At 41.6% G+C, this 14,961-nt stretch overlaps 2 protein-coding genes across 2 annotated transcripts; both read right to left on the bottom strand.

The window, feature by feature from the left end:
* On the bottom strand, positions 1-630 carry rasd3 (RASD family member 3). The gene has a single exon (XM_062440209.1). It carries the CDS (start codon positions 628-630, stop codon positions 1-3), a length of 630 nt encoding a protein of 209 aa, XP_062296193.1.
* Positions 631-7,828: 7,198 nt separating this feature from the next.
* Positions 7,829-14,776, bottom strand: LOC133993587 (fascin-like). The gene is made up of 5 exons (XM_062432580.1): positions 13,810-14,776; positions 10,852-11,008; positions 10,601-10,722; positions 10,200-10,370; positions 7,829-9,345 (listed from the first exon to the last, which is right to left on the bottom strand). Exons 1-5 carry the CDS (start codon positions 14,624-14,626, stop codon positions 9,140-9,142), a joined length of 1,473 nt encoding a protein of 490 aa, XP_062288564.1. The 5' UTR covers positions 14,627-14,776; the 3' UTR covers positions 7,829-9,139.
* Between the last annotated feature and the right edge of the window lie 185 nt (positions 14,777-14,961).

The following is a 14,961-nucleotide window of genomic DNA, read 5'->3' on the forward strand; positions in this document are numbered from 1 at the left end:
TTATGACAGAATACAGCTGTTGTGCTTCTTCAGTGGTGGTCTTTTCTTGACCACTGGTGTGGGCAGCGTGTCTCTGCGTCTCCCCACTGCAGGGCTCAGCTGGTGGGGCACCTGTTGCAGCAGCGCCTGGAAAACCCCGACCGTGTTGAAGCCGGTGAGTGCAGACGCCTCCACAAAGTTGGCATCCCACTCACCCTCCACCTCGGCCATGATATCAGCTGCCAACATCACCCGGCCTTCAGTCTGGGTCAGATCTGCCTTGCTGCCGACCACCGTGATGGGTGCGCCCTTGTCACCCCTCAGCCGCAGGATCTCCTCGCGCAGCCCCCTCACGTGCTCGAAGGAGCCCGGGTCGTCCACTGCGTAAACCAGGGCGAAGGCATCACTGTGTCGGATGCAGAGCTCCCGCATGGCCGGGAAGGAGTAACTACCGCTGGTGTCCAACACCTCCAGACGCATCTTCCCGGATCCAGCTGTTTCATACTCCAGCACGTGAAGCTCCTCCACCGTGCGCGTGTACTTGTGCTCGAAGCGGTTGTGGAGGAAACGGCGGATGAGCGCGCTCTTCCCGACCCCTGCTCCCCCGAGGAAGACCAACCGGACCGCATCGGGACGCCCTGATGGAGACATGCTGGTCTGATGAGTGTGCAGCTGTCCCTCCAGAGAAGGTGTGGTGAGTCCTGCTTCCACTGTGGCTGTGAGAGGCTCTGCGCCCTTCCACATCCACTTATGGGCATTTATAGACTGGGCATCACTGCTCTCCACCAATAAGATCCTCTGCATGAATGAAGGTGAAGCAGGATGCAAACACTCAGGAAACAGGTCAAGTTGAGACTGCAGTGAAATTAAAGACCGGGTAACATGGAAACATAAATTAATTTAATGTCTCTTTACCGGCAGGCTTATGTCAACAGTGAGTCATGTGGCTTGTTTACAGCGACCAAGACTCATGGAGGTGTATACAAGCTGTTGATAAACTTGGAAAACAAATGGATAAAAGAAATAATGATCAGTTTCCACATTTGTTAATGTGTTGAACATTAACATATTCATATTTGAGCTTAACAAATGCTTTCATAATGATTGAAGAATACAGATTATTGACTGCATTCACATGTTTACTAACTGTAAGGAAATGTACAAACAAAATGCAATAATCTAAAGTAAAAGGAGACATTTTGCAGGAAGTGTTGTGTTGTTATTATTCCATACTATTATGACTTTTTAATGCTATTGAGACTGAGTTAATTCCAACTACATTATTCACTGTTGAGTAGTTTAAGCTATGATTCCCCAATAGGGGTACTCTAGGGACAATCCTGCATTTACTATAGGGTACATGGGAATATTGTGAAGTAACCCACCTACTTTTATCTGTCTTTAGATGTTTAGATTCTTATCCATTGCGAAATACCAAGGATGAATCTGTTCAGTCGCAAATGTATTCATTCATGGAGAATGACAATGACCCCAAACATGCAGACAGAGTCATAAAGACCTGTCTTCAGTGACAAGAAGAAGAAGGAGTCTTGTAAGAGATGGTATGCCCCCCATCAGAGACCTGACGTCAACATCATGGAGTCAGTCAGGGGTTATATGAAGAGACAGAAGCAGCTGACACACCAAAATCCACAAAAGAACTGTGGAAACTTCTCTTAAATGGATGAAAAACCAACCTGCCAAGTGCCTTGAAAAACTGTATACCAAAAACTGCTGTTTTAAAGGCAAAGTGGTCCCACCAATTACTGTTTGGATTTCTGTTTACTGCACTTTGATATGAAGTCTACGTGCATTATTCAGATCTCAAAATGTGTTACCAGTAAACTCCAAATCATGAGTAAATATGGCCGGCCGAGAACATCAACTGTAAGTGACGAGCTTGAAGCAGAATACCTTTGTTTTGCATTTTTTGGGTCATTTCCCTTATTGGTTTCGCCCTTGGTCCATTATCCTCACATGGATTTGTTATTATGTTCCCAAAGCCCACAGCCTGAAGTGTGGTAGTTATAAAGGGATGATCACTCATGCACACAAAACCAAGAGACAGACACGTGCAGTTATATTTACAACCAGTATGAGTCATGAGAGGTTTTTCTCTAACAAAGATCCACTGTTTGATACAGACACACATATTGCATATATAAAATGCTGCACACTTAAAAACAAACAAAAAAACACACCCAGGATGGTTTTGGTCTGTATTTTTAATCATTCAGGAGTAGAGTTATATTATTTGCTAGGCACAGTATACCCTAATTTCCGCCTGAGTGAACCACACCTACGTGGATTTCTTGAGAAGCAATTCATTGTGTGGTCAAGCCAAAGACAAACAGATTGTTAGCACAAAGATTTGAAGCCAGAGGAGAATATCCGAATTCCAGTTATCAAGGGGGTTTTATAGATTCTGCTGAAGTGTGTCATTATTGTCAATACAGAATAAAACTCTTCCTGTCTGTCTCCAACCGACTCACATTCGGACTGAAAGTAGCTGGGTAAACAGATACTGTGATAATCTGTCAGTGGGTGCGTGCATTTGTGTGCGCACAGTAACTTGTTCTGTGTCTTATCACTACCCTTGAAGAAGGTCAGTACCCTCTGTTTAATATAAGGAAGCAAATAAAACAGGAACAAATTAAACAAAAACGGAACTAACCAGCCAACAAAGTAAATGAACCACAGATAATGATAGCACTTCTAACGAATGCCACTGACAGTGGTTCTTCAATGTGCACATGTCCACTGTGTATGACGTTTTTAAGTTGGCCTTTAATTGAGCATAAATTTGCAGAATTGTGTGCATTTTTACAAAGCAACTACTTCTCAGACATCTGTTTCTCTGTGGGTGATTTCCCAACTTTGCTGTCAGGAACGTTTATTTAATCACGTAGTCTGAGATTGAGAGATCGAGAGAGATCTGAGAACAAGAAACCTTTATCGTCAGACAAACAGCATACAGAAACAACACAAGTAATGCCAGACAGCCACAACGACAAAAAAAATGGTTAAAACTGTTACAAGAGTCATAAAAACATTCAAATCTCCAAGGATAATGAAATAATTTAGTGTGAGGGCATACATGAAACCAGCTGCCAAGAATTGTACATCAATCTAAGGGTGAAGGATAGATTCAGTTTTTCAAGCCTGTTTTTCTTGCTGTAATCATTCCTCCTGTTCATACTGGCAATTAAGAGACCTCTTCATCATGCATTTTCAATGTAAGTGATGGGCAAAAGCCTCCTTCTGTGCAAAGATGAATTTAAAAGTTTATTTCAAGATAATTTAAATCTTCAACCATGCAATTTAATCAAATCATGTCAATATGTTCCTCAATTAAAGTGTTTTTATTGTCAAATTCATTATTTTTGTCGCAATATTTCCACTGCAGCAGAAAATAGGAAAACATTCTGTCAAGAGGGATTTTTCCTCTTTTGAAGATATCCAACTCAGACTTCTGAAGACTCATATTATCTTCAGATACACCTTTAAATGCATTTTTGCTCAAAACCAGTACTGTAGACGTTGTCTTCCTTCACTTTCATTGTAAGTTGAACAGGATCTAATGGTCAGTATGAGCAAGAGAAAGGATCACAGCATCAGAGACCTTTTTCAGTGTTCCTGCGGGCTGGACTCTTGCCTGAGTTGTGTTTAAACACACACTTGAACAATTGTGAACTTCAGGTAGCCTACTTACTGGTCTGTGTGCTGTAATTTAAACACCCAAGCTTGTGATACAGGGAACAATCATTGGCGATAAAGTGTTATGCACTATGATTAACATGGTTTAGGCTAGTTGCTGAAGTGATGATGGGGCAGCGTGCCAGTACAGAATATTTTCTATAATCAAGTGCAAACATTGATGATAACTGCACAACAGCTTTACACTTTGAAAAAGACAATCAGACTTTATTGCTATGCAGGAGGCCCAGTTTCATTTTTGTGTCATATGTGGATTATGAATCTTGAACAGATAGCAGTCAAACCAAATTCTAAAAATATTTGTAATATGTGTATCATTTTAGTTTTAATGGTAGTATAGTCAGAGACACTGGTGGAGTGGAGAATGTCATATACTGGTTAATTCAATACTATGATCTTAAATCACCCACAACTGTTGGTATTTTCTTTTTAACTCAGAATCTTGACATCATTTCAGTAGTTTTTGAAGCTTAAATAATGGTTTGAATAAATAAACATGGACTTTTAATCTAGTGCTATAGGAGGCTCCAGTCTTATGGGAAGGAGTTTCACAAAATGCTCTAACTATGATTATATCCAACCACAAGAGTATTCATGAGCCACAGGGCCTGGCTTGCAAACAGTATGTTCCAGTTCATCCTGGATATGATGTTTAGAGATCAGGACTCTGTGCAGGCCAGTCAAGTTCGAAACTTTATGGACCTTGTTTAATATGTGAGGACATTGTCATGATGAAACAGGAAAGGTCTTTCCCAAACTGTTGGCACAAGGTTTGAGGCACACTATTGGCTACAATATCAGTAGTTGCTGTAGCATTAAGATCTCCCATACTAAAGGGGTCTACACACACATCCACATACTTTTAGCCTTATTGTACATACTGAAATCAAATCAGATTCATATTCACAATACTTACACTAGAGGGCAGTAGTCAACAGTTTAAGGCGCATGATCCTACACGGCAATAGGGTCAAGAAAGTTATGTAGTTAAAATATACACTGTAAAATTAACAATGTTTGTTCAGAGACAGTAGTGTTACAGTTCACACAACAAGATGCAATCCTGCAGTACAGATTAACAAAGAAACTACTAATTGGAAATGTTAAGAGCTGAGGACTCACAACGGATGTGCAGAGGAGCGTCTCACCAAGAGGACTGATTGACTCCATGTGTGTGTCTTTATCACTTCTTACAGATAAGTACTTTTATTTATTTTGGTTTATTATTTCATCAGAGCTTTGAAATGTTTATTAATTTGTTTATTATTGGTTAAAGAGAAGCAAAGAAAAGACACTGTTTCCCAACTTAAAAGACAACATAAGGGGAAAAACTGAACTAACAAACTGTAGTTGCACTGAAGGGATAGAATAGATCCGTATGTTATCTTACTATTAAATAAATGGTGACTTAATGTTCTATAGTCATTCCTCTGTTCATGTAATAGTGCTAAGGTAGTGGCTTATAAAAGGGATCAATAAAAGAAAATTGAATCTAAAAAATCACCTAATTCAGAGACGCGGTTTCACCAGGAAGCGACAGTATCTCGTTCTAGTCTTTCACCAAGAAGAATAGTTTCACCAAGGAACTTTTGAATAAACTCTTTATTCTCCCTCACCTCTTTGCCTCAGAACTCTCTTCTTACTTGCATGCATAAAAAAAACCATTTACCCTACTTCCTCAATGTCAGCTTAACCCATTTCTTTGCTTTACTTTTTCAGTTTTTATCTACCATCTCATTAATTTCGTGCTTTTGTCTGTCTCCTTTGCTTATTATTTGCTCCTTCCATTGAAGTGCCATATTAGCTTTTTTCTGCCAGACAAGTTTGGCAAGACCCTGCCATCTGTTTTTCTTTACAGGCGATAGGGGCTTTTCACACACCGCACACCGACCCACAGAGTGGCTGAAAAGACGTGGGAATGGGGGTACTGGCGCATTATTGTGAGCTCCAATTCATTTAGGGACTATCATATGTCTGTGCTTATCTTGAGGTTTTTATTTACAGAGTCGCCTTTCTGACTCACAGTTTTAAGCGCCAGAGAAACTGTATCTTAAAATATGTGACTGCTTGAGAGTATTTCCAGGTTTATTGAGATTATTGATCTATGTGTGTCTGTTAAATCTCTGAACATCCATCCTCCACAAGCCCCAACCCTGCCACTTATTCGTTACCATGGCAACATGCAGAGATCCAGGCACCGAAGAATGAAAGATGTCTTTTGGTCTTTTCCTGTGTTTCTGTCAAAACCCAACATTTGAAGTTTGGCTCACATTTGAAGGACTGGGTGTTGTTTTCAGAGGAGGAGAGCTGAGTTTCCTCTGCAGAAGGACAAAGTAAGTAGAGTAGGTTACCTCCCTCTGCCCTCTTCTTCCCTTCTCGTGTACAGTTTTGGCTCCGCGAAATCTCGAGGGGACATGATGCAGACTCTTCCTTCCTTCTCCCACACACAACAGTATTTGCAAAAAATTATGACAACGGATTTTTATTAGTAGAGCAAGATGGTTGCTATGTGACTGTGAACTGAACTTTTAATATATTAATAATTTTTAGGTATGTACACTGGAAGCTTTTAACCACCATTTGTATCACTGCTGGACACTTCACCTTTCCTCTTCACCAAGCAGCACTTTTTCCTTTCAGCCTGTTATCACATTTGAAGTATGTAATGCACTATTTAAAGCAGGCAATCTGGATCCTTACCTCTTAGTGCCCATTTAATCACAACCTGCACCACACATATATTTAATCTAACATTTAATCAACTAACAACATTACTGGTAAGGTCCCAACTGAATGGAAATGAGCTAAAGTTATGGGTTCACTGACAGCATGAGCAACTATTGCAAAACTTTAAATTTTTCTTGCATCTTTGTGCTTATCAAGACAAAATCTGTATTCTTTAACAACAACATTCAGGTTTTTGGCCTCAACATGGTTCAATCATAGCCTACACTTGTATTAAGTGATATCATACATTCTCTGGACATGAAACAGCCCTGTGCAGCACTATATGTTGATCTCTTTAAGGCATTTGATGCTGTTAATGACTGCATTTTACAAACAAATCATGCATCATGCTGCCTTGGTTTGGACGATTATACTCAGAAGTGGTGTCATGCATATTAAATGATATTATATTAAATTATGAAACAGGCCATATGAATTGATGGTCTCAAATTAACGTCCCCTTTAATAATAATGTGGGGGTACCACAATGTTCTGTAATTGGCTCATTATTATTGCAATATACATAAACAATATTATCTCTCCAGTTTTCCAAAATGTTATGTAGAAGACACAATCTTTTATGCACATAGCTCTTCTCCAACTTCAGCCATGTCTAGATTACAGACTGTCTTCAGGGTTATACTGACATCATTGAAGAAGCTCAAACTTGCAATGGACGCTAAAGAGTCAATGATGATCACTAACACTGTTACAAATTACAGTAAGGGGTGCAAACGTAATTTTTACTATGACTGCAGATTTGCATAAAGGGCATAAGATGTTTTCTGAACTTTTTAAGACATGTTTGGTACATGTCTGGAGGAATGGAGGTGTTTTCTGCTTGGAATATTGGTTAAAGAAAATACATTTTTGGATCTGGAAAGGTGTATTTATCCCACAACAGGATCACTATGAGAAAATACAAGTTAAATATCCTGATGTCATAAGCTCAACAAAAAGATCAGTGATTGGTTTGGTTTCATTTTTATGACTTCTGCTACCATGCCAGCATACTGAGGGTTAGGGAACTTTGTTCGTGGTGGTCAAAGCTTTTAAAAATGATGTCCCGGTTTTTGGGGATAATCCACAGACCTCATTATTAACTGTTTTTATTGGACTTACTTTAAACTAAATAAACAGCCCCAATGAAAACTGTGGATGAGGTCTGTGGATTGTTGAGATGAACTAGGACATTGTTCCTAAAGACATATCGCTGTTGAAATCAATTCACCTCCTTTGTTGTGGCGTTGGAGGAGGAAAACGAACAAAGAATCTGTCAAATCCTGGACAAATGAACCAAAAACTGTCTGCAAACCTGCTACTTAATGTAAATAAGAGAACATGTGACTGACTCTTTCACTGGAGAAAAGAAGGATTCAAGACAATGGTCAACTGTCAGGAGGAGAAACTTTATTGGGGTTTTTACTCAGTTGAGGTCAAATGTATAAGAACATGAAAAGAGGCTGAAATGGAAGGCACAGCCACAACGATCGTCAGAGAGATGACTCCGTCATTGTGTTCACACAACAGCAGCAGGACCCAATCTAAGGCAGACATTTCATCACAACAAACATGTGCTTTTAATTTCTTTCAAGTCAACACTGACTACATTATTGTGCAGATTTTGAGTCGCTGGCTTGTCACAATTGGAATTAATATATCTATGACTGCATATTTCAGTCTATTTAATGTGCTTTTGAGTGTGCAGTGTGTGGTGACCACTAGGCCCTACGCATCACTTCCTTTTTACAGAAAAGATGATCATTTGAACTAAGAAGGCTCCTTTAGTTGCTGGGTAAATTTCAAAGCTTCTTTCACTCATCCAATCCTTTCATTTGTTTCTTTGAAACCGTACATTCATTTAAGGAACCAGAAATAACATAGTGAATGTAGTCTTGAAGGGAAACTTTTGACTACAGACTACTGACGATACATCTGGCTACACAGATTAAGTCTGTCTGCACGTTGAAGATTGAGGAGAGAAAACTGGAAAGGTGCATTAAGTAGCGCACAAGCGAAGTACATGTTAGATCTGCCAGCCACATCCCATTTTGTTCTTTAGAAACACTTTTTTTCACATAGTTTTCCATGGTTACTCTGTCTTTGAAGCATTCAGTGACAAAGAAAAAGCATTATTTACAGCTGAAACATGTAAATCAGTAACATCCCTTTATCTGATGTGTGCTATGCTTTATAGTTTGAAAGAGAGCAGGAGATGAAAGCGGAGCAATAGAGGCAGCAGGACACTGAACAGGAGAAGGTTAGATATTGTAAATTATGAGTTATAGCGTCTACGTGTTCGTTTACACCAGTAGTTACCACAGATAGGCTCGACTAATAATCGCAGTAATCATCCCGACGTATATCAGGTACAGCTCGTGTAAAGTTTGACTGTAAGTGAAACAAATAATGCTCAACCACACAATGATTCATTCATTTAAGAGTGAATGGAAATCCAAATCTCCAGTAAAAAGGAGAAGAGATAAGGATTGAGAAAGAAAAACAATAAAACACCTGAAGTGCTTTGGTGCAATAACTTCCAGTTTATCAGCTTTCATTTCAACCACATGTTCATCCAAACAAATTCAGTTACGCACACGCACACACATACACATACACACACACACACATATTATGCAAAAAAACAGCTACCTACAGGATCTATTAATAGTTAGACGCATCGTGTCAGATACTGGTGGAGTCCGGTTGTGCTTTCTCAGTATTCCCAAAGGGTGGCATTATCCACGGAGTCGGCGCTGGCCTTTAGCCCCCCGGCGTGGTCTCCTTTAAGGTACTTCCCTCCCAGAGCACGGATTGCCATCTTGTTGAGGTCGCAGAACTCAAAGAGGAACTGGACAGGTGTGGCACTGCTGCACGCCACTGCTGTGTCATCTCCAACACACCAATACTTCCCCTGGGAGTCTGGACAAACAACACACACTTAATGAAGCCTTAAAGTACATGAAGGGCTGGATGACGTTTATGTAATGTGTCCAAAAATCAAATCCACCCTCACTGCATTTAATGTCAAGGTTGCCATTCTAATACTAAAGAAATAATATTCAGGGAAATCTTATTTTTACGCTTTTTTATTTTATTTTTTATTTCTACCAAGAGTCAGATTAGAAGTTTGATACCATTCTTGTATATGTGCAGTTTTGGCTAACATATTCACATTATCAACTTTATAAGTTGAGAAAAACGTCCAAGTTTTGATCATAGCTTGTTTCTACAGAATTTTTTTTTTTTTAAGGCAGTTTTTCTAAGTAATTTTTTCTGAATTAACAAGATCATTTTCCTGTTTTTCTGAGTAATTTCTTCTGAATAAACGTGATACTTCAAAATCCTGCAAAAGCTCCCACCTACAAGTAACATTAACCTACCATTGCTGCTCCTAATCTATAGACACATATTTCTGTCACGCCAGAAAAAGAATAAGCATCAGAGCTGAACATCTAATCACATTAAAGTCATAAAGTCACAGCTGGTCTCATCATAACATCTGCCCTCTATCTGATGTGATTATTTTCCTTCAGATGTTAGAAGTGAGTCTTCCATGTGTTTCACTGCCAATAAAGCAGGTTTAAATTCTAAACTGAATGTTTCTGACATTGGTGCCCCTTAATGGAAGTATATAAAAAAAAAAAAAACACTGCTCATTTCTGTAGTTGGGTGAACTATGTGGCTTAAAGTAAATGGAGGAAAGCTTGCATAAAAACCAACATCATCGATCTGTACACTCAGTGTTGTGTTTGTCCTCCAACATGGCTGCCTACCTTTCAGGGCGTACGCTCCGTTGTGGAACTCCAGCTGGAAAACATCATAGGATGCTCGGTTGGAATCGAGAGTCGCAGTTCCTGCTTTACGAGCCCCGATGAAACCATGTTCTCCACGCAGGACGATGATTGGGCGGTTGATCAGCTTCATCAGGAACTGCTCAGCCTCTCCTAAAGACACAGACTGGTCAGGGTTGGATCGGACAGATGTAGGACTTGTTTCCCATGAGCATTTTGATGATAGGTCTTGCCTAGCGAAAAATAGTTTTCTACAACACTTCAGTACTCTGCATTGTAAAAGTAACATTACAATGCAATAGAACTCATTTTAAAATGTACAAATGAAAAGTACTATAATAACATATTTTCATTAGCTCAGCAACATCTGAAACATGACTGACCTTGGTTGTCAACAGTAGCAGCTAGTTGTCCGTTCTTCTTGGCGATCACATACTTGCCGTTTGCTGCACGTACACACACACGACCGTCACGCCACTCCAGTTCAAAGAAACTGTTGGCAGACCTGACACACACACACACATACACAATATCAAACACTGAGCAGACTGTGACTGGCATAAGTGTATGATTGTCAATATGATGAGTGTTTGTGTGTGTGTGTGTGTGTGTGTGTGTGTGTGTGTGTGGTTACTTGGTGGAGGCGGTGCACTGCAGTCCTCCGGTTGCTGTCAGGGTCCAGTATTTCCCAGCAGCAGTTCTGAAGGCACACTTCCTGTCCTCACGGCTCATCTCCATCTGGAAGACTTCCTGGTCCCCTTCTTCATCCTGATTGGCTGACAGGTCCATGCCTAAAAAAAGTGGGGCAGTGTGCTGTCAGTTTTCATTTGTCTCCGGAGGTTTTCTTCCTCGTCTGAAACTCAACTACGCTCTAATTCATGAACGTCCCCTAAAAGGTTCTTAAAGGGACAGGATGTCCTGAACCGTCTCACTGTGTCCCAAATCTATACTGCACTACACTAACTGTAAGCAGGTTTTCAGTCCATAGTGTGTCCACATTAGAAACCTGACAAACCAGAAAGTATGCATAGTGTAGTTGGTCCCTATTGTCCTGCAATGCAACGCACAGCGGAAACAGATGCAGGAACAGCTGGAATTTTAAAAAATGGCAGAAGAGGAGATGGCAGTTTCTCCCATTTTTGAATATGCTGGTTGTCTGAGGTTACAGCTGTGACATCACAGGAGGTTTTGCATTGTTTCAGTTTAGTATGAGACATGAAGTATGCTTCATTTGTTTTACACTAATCACAAAAACAGTATATTGTGATTAGTGGTTTATGGTATGTATAGAATTCAGATGTAGTATGGATTTGGGACTCATAATCTAGGTCCAGCTGTTGGAGGCCAAACTGATTTATTGTACTTTAGCTGGGCTGCAGCTAATGTTTATTTCCATTATTAATTAATTGGTTGATTAGTTTATCAATTAACCAAATAGTCATTTAGTCTTAAAAAAGTCAGAAAATGTCGACCCACACGCAACCTAAAATGTCATGTTTTGTCCTGACCAACCCAAAGATATTCAGTTTACTATCATCAAGGACTAAAGAAACCAGAAAATATTCATATTTAAGATGCTGGAATCAGAGAATTTCTGCAATTTCCTTTAAAAAAATTACCCAAAAATGATTACCCATTCATCAAAATAGTTGCCAACTAATTATAACACCCACACAGGGGATGTGGTTTTAACAATGGAGAGATTAAAAAAAAAAAAAACCCAAAAAGGTCAAAATAGGCAGCAGAGGCAAGATATCCTTACTTTTAAAGCCTATCTACACAGGAGGCGTTTCAACTGCATTTTTTACTCGTCCATGTGATCCACGTCTGATGGAACATATTCATTTTTATTATTAATGGAGCTGCCTACAACAGCTGCACAATGGCTCGTGTTTCACTCACACTTGACACTCGTAACTCCAACCTGAAGCTTTTTTGGACTTTAAGTACATTTTCTTGCATTTCTCACGTGTATCTACAGTGATTGTCGTACTGGTGTCTCAGCGTTGCCAAAACGCAGGCAGCCTACACAGCAATACTGCGCCTGAACGCACTCTGTGTAGATGCTGACAAAGGACTGAGGAAGTTGCTGCTTCATTACTGATGGCTGTTTTTACAACACTGCCTGTGAAGAAACACTTTTAATCTTCAGTGTGGGTCACACTCAAAAAACTGCTGGATCATTCAATTTTTATGAAACTCTCCCTGCCTCCTAATAACCAACTTTATTCAAACCCCATCACCTCCAGTTTGTGATGCAGGCTCTGCTAAAACTCCGAAGCCCAAACTGAGATAACTCTGATCTGGGATATTTTTTCAACCCTTTCAGAAGCTCATCCAGAGCCACAGAAGATATTATACAACTGATTTAACAAGCTGAGTCACACTCAACCTGAAGAGTAAACTGAACTTCACGAGTGCAATTGGTGAAGCACCCTTCAACAAAGACGAGGTCTCAGTTATGTAAGTACACAGCTTGGAAAGAAAATGTTCAAATCAGAGATATGAAAGACCCGCAAAGTGGTTGAGATTTGACCTAAACTTGTCTCAAATAATTTATAAAAAGCACTGTGCATTTCTCCAACAAAGAACAGTTCTCGCTATTCAATTAAAAGATTGACCCAAAAACCTAATTTTCTTTCCTGTCCCATTTAGAGTTGTTGGGCTTAAAGCACATGTCTGAATGTTATCTCTGTGACTCTACCCTGCGAAACTTTAGTCATACCTTAATGGCCGTAACTTAAATCACATACCAATCAGGTCACAAGTCAAGGCCTGAAGCTGACCTCTTTCAAACAATGATTATCTTTCTTCTTCCATGATTAATCTCTGCTAAAATGCCCTCTCTCTGCCTCTCTTACACAAACACACAGACAGATGCACATTTCCACATTAATGCATATTGACTGCATTGATAAACTGCTGTCCATGATCAGTCCCAGGATGGCAACACAGACTCAAACTGAGACTGAGTGGCGTCAAGACAAAGAGGTTTGCATGTGGCATTAAAAAAAGGAGCCACATTCATTTCATTCAGCAGGACAATCTGAGTCACACCTCATTCTCTCTCTCTCTCTGAAAATCCCTCTGCCTCTCTCCTCCATTTGATCTCTTTTGTCTCGCTTCTGGTTTTCAGTCTATTCGGTCTATTCTGAGATAAAGAATGATGGATAACTGTAGGCTGGAGCTGACCCTGAGCCAGCCACAATGCAGGGGTAGAATTACTGCAGAAAAATGTGAAGCTAGGCAGAGAGCGGCCAAAAAAGGAGGAGGGAGGGAAGGAAGGAGGGGGGAGAAAGTGAGAGCATGATAATGAATAACACATGGTAGGGAAATGAAGTAACAGGGGTCTCTAATTCTAATTCTTTCTCACACACACACACACACACACACACACACACACACACACACACACACACACACACACACACACACACACACACACACACACACACACACACACACACACACACACACACTAAAACCATGCAACAGCTGCCTGTGGTGTGTGCCCAGTTATGCAGTGACTTCATCAACATGGTGAAATGTGATTTTTTTGGGGGGGGGGCTCTGAGGGGTCGCAGAGCCTCACCTTGCCTCGTGGAAACGTTTCTCTCGTTCCCCGCAGTCAGCACGACCTGCGCGTGGCTCCGCTCCAGGCCAAACAGTTCATCCTTCCCGACCCGGGTGCCCTTCCCAGACTTCATTGTGCCGGTGGGGCCTATGGGTGCCAGGTAGCGACCATTGCAGTCGCGGAATGCCACTTTACCGGAGAGGAACTCCAGCATGTACCCGGTGTCTTTGTCCGTTTTTGTGGACAGGCTGCCGTCATTGCGGAGGAATCGGTTGTCAGACGTCTCCAGATGGTAGCGCTGGTCCCTGTACACCAATGTCACAAGCGAGTCAACCCCCCAGGGCACATCCCGGTCTATTGACACCTCCTGGGGGCTCAGGTGAGCAAAGCGTTTACGCGCGAAGCTGTAGAGGATGACCTGCGGGTGCACGGCCAGGTGCACGCTCCACTGCTCCGCCGGTGAGGCTGTCTGAGCAAAGCAGGTGATCCGGTCCTGGCTGCCACCGAGGAACCGACCGTGTGGCTCGGACTGCAGCGACCACCGCCCGTTGGCTTCGGTGATGACGAACCGGCAGTCCCGGCCCCGAGTCTCGCTGTCCGCAGTCACGTTTCCGTCTTTGTCCGTGGCAAGGTAGCGGCCCAGGTGGGACCGGAGGAACACGACGCTGCCGTCCTCCCCGGTCTGCTCCAGTGTCCACGTCTGCTTTTTCTTCAGGCTGCTGGCCGAGGCGTTGATTTTGAAGCCGAAGGTCTCCGCCGTCAGATACTTCCCCTCGCTGTTGATGAGACCCAGAGGGATCTGCAGCAAGTCCCCGTCGGCGCCGTTTGCAGACATGATGTGACAAATAAGAGAGAGGAGAAAAGAAGATAAGAGATGCTGTGCTGGTTCAGACGGACGGACAGGACGACAGAGAGAGTGTGTGTGTGTGGGTGTCTGAGGGTGGGACAGAAAGAGAGAGGAAGAGCAAAGGAGAGAGAGAGAGAGAGAGAGCGAGCTGCTGACTGATGAAGATGCTGCTGCTGCTGCTGCTGATGAGTGTCCCCTGACTGCAAACCCAGACTGCCTCGCTGGAGCTGCAGGAGTTGCAGAACTGGGAGTTTTTTGGTTTTTTTTTTTTTATAACAGCAGTACACGCCCCAGATACACCCAGCCAGAGTACAGTTGGAGAG

Source organism: Scomber scombrus, chromosome 2, assembly GCF_963691925.1.
Source record: "Scomber scombrus chromosome 2, fScoSco1.1, whole genome shotgun sequence".
Lineage (NCBI taxonomy): Eukaryota > Metazoa > Chordata > Actinopteri > Scombriformes > Scombridae > Scomber > Scomber scombrus.